The sequence below is a fragment of the Solanum stenotomum genome, chromosome 1 (genome assembly GCF_019186545.1).
Source record: "Solanum stenotomum isolate F172 chromosome 1, ASM1918654v1, whole genome shotgun sequence".
NCBI lineage: Eukaryota > Viridiplantae > Streptophyta > Magnoliopsida > Solanales > Solanaceae > Solanum > Solanum stenotomum.
In genome coordinates this window covers 48148158-48154282 of record NC_064282.1, presented here as the reverse complement: position 1 = coordinate 48154282, position 6125 = coordinate 48148158, and the positions used below count along the sequence as shown (strand labels likewise).

The window sequence follows — 6125 nt, the reverse complement described above, 5'->3', positions numbered from 1 at the left end:
TTTGTTCCTAAGTGCCTGACTAATAGCGTAGAGTTTATCCTATTTGTTCAGTACTATCTCAATTTTTTATTGGAGTTGACTGTCACAATAAAAATTTCAAAACACAAATTTAGAGAACAAGGAAAAGGTTGACAGAGACGAGGGATGATGAGTCCGAGAAGCAATACTTCAGCACAACCAGAACATCCACCCGCTACGTGATAAAAAGTTATTTTGTTCCAAAGTAGCTCAACACTTCAAGGAGAATGAAAAGCAGTGAAGGAGATGGAACCACATTAGCTTTACGGTTTGTCTTACCACCAGTGCTGTTTTCTCAAATATATATACTAGTAGACAACGTATCACTGGAATTACGATAATGTACAATTCCCTATAAGTTACACAAACATGAGTAGGAAACTTAGCCTCAAGCAGGATTCACTAACCTCCCACAGTAACTGTTGATCACCATTGACCATTAAACGCAAGAACACCTTGCAAGGTCAAAAATTGATGCCCTACTAATATGGTTCACATAACCAAGGAAAATGGGAAAAAGAAGAAGTAAAGAATGGAAGAAAATTCTCTAGCTATGAAGCATTTGGGGAAGCCACTAATCTCTCCCCATGCTTGTAACAGCACTGTACATACTCCTCTCCACCAATACTCGGTAAAATTCCAAAATCACCAACTAACCAAATTCTTGCTCTGGAACTTGGACAGATTAGCTTATCTGCACGAGCACATGCTCAAAGAGAGTTGATCATAACATGAGTCAAAATGGTATCATGAATCTTGAAATATTACGATCCATTTACAGCCATTTCAGGAGATGACTTTGGTTGTATTAATGGACAGTCTTCTTCATGCTTCCTACTATCTGGAGATTTGTGCAAGCTTTCAGAATTTTTTTTAGGAGAAGTTGCTTGTTTGTTGGCATGATTTTCAAAATCAGCATTACCATTATCAGAAAAACTCCCTTCCTCATCATGGTTAGCCTCAACAGATCTCTTGTTTTCATCAGATTGAGGGCTACCTGGTGCAGCACTCCCATTATCAGCAGGACTTTCTGTAGTTTTGGAGGGCAACACAGCTTGACTTAAGGTTGAGCATAAAGCAGCAAAAACACTGTCCCTTGATTTAGAACCCTTAGCAACACGTTGCAATCTTTTTGGCTCAGGGTCTTCTTTGGGAGCCACCTTCCGTTTCAACGGAAAAGAGTCTGCTCCATCTTCATCAGAATTATCTGACTGCTTCTTAGGTGGTGGCTTATAATCTTCATCGTTGTCGTCATCCCCAGAATCAACAACTCCCCCGGATCTTCAGTAACATATGAGAAGTCATCATATGTCACTTAATTTAGCAAATACACATTCTAAAAATCACAAAATACCTATCAGATGTGTAGGTCGGAGCAGATCCATTCGGCACCGCCAGTTGAGACTTCACTCTGCTTGCATTCACCACAGAGGCTGATGCAGAATCTTCCTCATCACTGACAGATTTCTTGTTCAGTGGTTATCAAAATAAAAACAATTCTACAAAATAATAGGTAAAGGGATACCTCTCTTCGTTGAAATAATCTTCTTCTTCTTTCTCTAAACTACGCTCATCAACTCGTTTCCTCGGGTCTAATAAATTTCCAACACTTCTCATCCCCGAATCCTCTAGGGACTGCAATAACACAAAACAGCCATAATAAGCTCAAGTATCCAACAAAAACACATGACAGTAACAGGCATAACTATGCAGATACCTGCTCGTATTTAACTTTCAGAGAGTTGATGGATGAGAATTTTTCAAACTTGACCAACTCATCCCAAAATGAGTCCACTAAATACTTGAGCAATATTTTTAAGTTGTCCTGCATAGTATCACATCAAGACCAAGAATGCATGAACAAACAAATATAAAGGAGGACAGAGAGAGCAGGGAGGCAACAGCCTGACCCAGTGAAGGAAGGTATGTGTACCTTACGGATGTACTCAAAAAGCTCTAGAACAGCTGAGTTCAGAAGATTATAGCGATCTCCATTAGCAACAAAAGCATTAACAATTGGTTTTAAAAGATTCCTCTCGGCGATATGATTCATCAAATACTCATCCTGCAGAATACACCCAGTATTTAAAAAAATATTTATGCATGTACAGAAGCATAACTCACTGGGTATGTTGTTGTTGTATACAGAAGCATAACTCCTAAAGATGTCTTCACGGAAGGAAATGCAAATATTAAGACCCCTAGAACTCAGCTATCTTATAGAAAAACATTGGTCACTGATATGTAATAGCAATGACAACTTTGATGCAAGAATCTTCTACATAGACAGATTTTTCTTTTTTCTTTTTTTAGAAGAGGACATTCTATCTCATTGTATCACATTTTGTTATGCGAGATTAGAAAATCACCATCAATACCTTGGTCTAGGTCCGAGATAATTCTTTGTTCCATAGCCGCAGGGTTATTTAAAAATAGCCAATTAAGAAGTTTTAGATGTACTAGCACTTGCATTTCTTGTTCTATGTCCACTGGATTGGATCGAACTAGTTAATTTGGCAGGAAGATAATGGCATAAAAGAAGCATTCCTTTTGGAAAGAGTAAAGAGTTACTAAACAGGTCCATCCAGAGCACATCTAATAGTTTTATCCTCTAGAACCAAGAAAATGACCATTCTCTACAAACCCTACATTACATAAATCCAGATCCTGCATATGTTGATGATTCACCCTAATGCATTTCACCTCAATGGGACAGCATATAAAAGTTAATACACTTAAAGAGTCCCTCAAGCTAAAATTGAGCTAGGAATTCCATCTACCAAGCTGTCTTTTTGACTGTTTAAATGAAAAAGATTGAAGGGCTTGTCATCGAACAGAAAATACCACATTCTATTTGGAGATGCTTTTGCGTTAATTTGCTATAAACTGATAATCCTTAGGCACATCCATACTTATCAACATAAAACACACTTCGAAAGTGTTAGAATAGGAATAGGAATAGGATAAGTATATTGAATCTTACTTGAAAAGGGATTTAATAAAGTGTTTATGGGTCTGAGTGTAACAATGTAGACACACAATTCAATAACATTTTTTCTTATATTTCTCACATGGTATTAGAGCAGGACCCATCTCATCCAATGTTAAGCCCCTATATTAAAAATTGTCCATGCACCAAATATCCAGCCCCAGGCGTGAGGTGGGGTGTTGAAGAATAAAAAGAAATCCCACATTGGTGATTAATGAGATGAGTGGTCTCCTTATAAGGCTTAGGCAATCCTCCTTCTCTTGGACTAGTTTCTGGGGTGTGAATAGGCCCAAGACGGCAAGATCTAATTTTACATACAGTCCCTTCAAGCTTGGTTTGGGAAGTTCAACATGAGTTCAGAAGTTTGGCATGACCCGTAGTGGAGCTAACCGCTCTATGTTTAATTATCATTCTACACTAAATTTGTGAATTTATTTGGTGGTTTACGTTGACAATATCGTTATCACTGACAATGATCAAGATGATATCACTAATTTGAAGTAAGGCAGGCAAATGGACAGGATTTTGGCCGGTCCGGTCCGGTTCCGGTACCGGTTCAACCGGTAAGGAACCGGTCTTATAGGGTACCGAAACGAAACCCAGTTTTTTCTCCGGTTGATCCGGTTCGGTAAGAACCGGTTCCTGTCCGGTTGATCCGATTCAACGGTCACTTCCATTTATTTTTTTTTATTTTTAAGTTGAACGTTAATTTATAGCCGTTGGGTTGGGGCCCAAAACGGCTCAAAACAACCCCCCACCCCTCTCTAACCCTTCAACACTATAAATATACCCATATTCTTTTATTTAAATCACAGATTATTTCATTAACATCTTACAAAATCTCCCAATTTTCAATCTCTCATAAATTCATAATTATTATTTTGTGATATTGACTTGGAGTTCAGATTTTGGAGATTTATTTGAAGTAAATCGGAAGCTTCAATTGGCATCTCTCAATTCCGGCTTTGGTTATATGTCTACTTTTACGTAGATGTTCGGTACATTCGTTCCAACTTTAATTTTTTATTTGTTTATTAATTAAGTTATTTTTTTTTTTGTTATATTATCTTGCTTGTTTTTCATAATATTTAATTATTTTAAACTTGAACATGAATTTGGAAAGAAATAGTGGTAAAAGACCAATGTCGGAAAGAAAAAATAATAGGAGAGGAGGAAGTAGTTCTAATTCTAAAAATTTGCCACCTAGATTTAGATTTAATACTAATGATTATACTCATGTTGATGAAACTTCTTTTACATGAGAATTATACTCATGTTGATGAAACTTCTTTTACATGAGACTCACGACCTATTGAATTTAATTCCGAAAATAAAGTAGATCATGAGACTTTAAATAGATGTTTTACTAATTTTGAGAAAGAATTAGATGAGGAAGTAGAAATAAATGAGGAAGATGATGAGACCCTACCCCTACTAGTCCGGCTACCGAATTACCGGAACAAGATGAAGTCCCCTCTTTACCTACTTTTTCAAAGACCGTTGTACGTGTTAAAAGATCTTTAGTATGGAAATTTTTGGTACAAAATGAGGAAAAAACTACTGTTACTTGCACGAAATGTAAATTGACCATGAAACATGAAACTACGGGTACACAAGGGGGAACGGGACAACTAAGAACACATTTGATAAAGTGTAATAAAGAATTTGCTCACCTAGATGATATAGAAAGGGCTAATAGAAATGGAATACTCATACCTGAAAATTCTATGGGAGTTGGAGGTTCTAATATGGTTCAAAGTGTATTAAATATGACCAACCTGGCTAGCCGAAGCGCACACCACACATATAGTAAAGAAAAAGATCGTAGAGAATTAGCTAAAATGGTTGTTGTTTGTGGTTTGCCTTTTTCATTTCCTTCCCATCCTGGTTTTGTTCATTATATTCGGGAATTGTATAACCCAAATTATGAAGGTATTCCAAGAAGTACAATTAAAAGTGATCTTTTTAAATATCAAAAAGAATATTGTCATTTTCTTCGTTGTTTATTTGTTAATTATGATGGTAGAATATCTATTACTTCTAATATGGGACGTAGTCCTAATGATAATGATTATTTTACAATTACTGTCCATTAGATTGACCATAAATTGAACATGCAAAAACAAATATTAGGGTATAAATATGTTGAAGAAACTAAAACCAGTTCTTATATAGCAACAAAAATAAGCTCTAATTAACAATTTTATGGAATATGTGATAAAATAATGAGTGTCACTTTAGATAATGCTTCTAATAATTTAAAAACAATTAATTATTTAAAATGTAGACTTTGTTCAATTGATAATGATTCTTTTCATATTAAATGTGCCGCACATGTGTATAATTTGATAGTAAAAGATGGTATTTCTCAATTTGGAATTTCTTGTGAAAAAATTAGACTTGCTTGTAATTGGATTTTTAAAGCTAAAGTAAAAGCTATAATTACAGAATTTAAAAATCATTGTAAACAATGTGGACTTGCATATAGAAAAGTTCCAAAAAAAGTATGCATTAGATGGAATTCTTTATTTGAAATGCTTGAAGTTGCTTATATTTATCAAGAGCCGGTATAATTAGTTTTTAATGCTCATAATGCGAACCCGAGTTTAAGAATTGGCTATGAAGATTGGGAAAATACAAAAGAACTTATTGAATTTTTAAGTGTTTTTTATAAAGCAACAAATGTTGCTTCTGGTCAATATTATTCAACTATTTCTTTTGTTTTAGTAAATATTTGTGCTATTTCATCTGAATTTGCAAAATATTGAGGAAAAGATCGATTTGAAGATTCACTTACTTTTATGATTGAAAAATTCAAAAAATATTTTTTCCCTATTTCTCAAATCTATTTGACTGCTTCTACTTTTAACCCAAATTACAAATTAAAAGGTGTTGAAAGAATGGTTGAAAAGATTTATGCAAATTTAGAAATTAACGATGATGAAACTCCTAGTGTTGAAGATTGTAAAAGTAGCATATATACAAAAGCTAGAGAGTTATATAATACATATAAAGCTATGGAAAAATATTTCAATAGTTGAACCTCCATCTTGTAGGCCTAAAAGTGATGATACGAATGATTGGATGGATGGCTATCTTGAGCTTGAATCCTCTACTA

At 34.9% G+C, this 6125-nt stretch overlaps 1 protein-coding gene across 1 annotated transcript in view; it reads right to left on the bottom strand.

Moving 5' to 3' along the window:
• Positions 1–308: 308 nt before the first annotated feature.
• The window catches only part of LOC125869421 (uncharacterized), a 57973-nt gene continuing 52156 nt past the window's right edge, over positions 309–6125 (bottom strand). The window contains exons 21-25 of the mRNA XM_049550011.1: positions 1952–2083; positions 1736–1843; positions 1544–1653; positions 1373–1474; positions 309–1299 (exon numbers count right to left, since the gene is read on the bottom strand). Coding sequence (XP_049405968.1) covers positions 783–1299; positions 1373–1474; positions 1544–1653; positions 1736–1843; positions 1952–2083 — 969 coding nt within the window. The 3' untranslated portion in view covers positions 309–782. The remainder of the gene's footprint in view (positions 1300–1372; positions 1475–1543; positions 1654–1735; positions 1844–1951; positions 2084–6125) is intronic.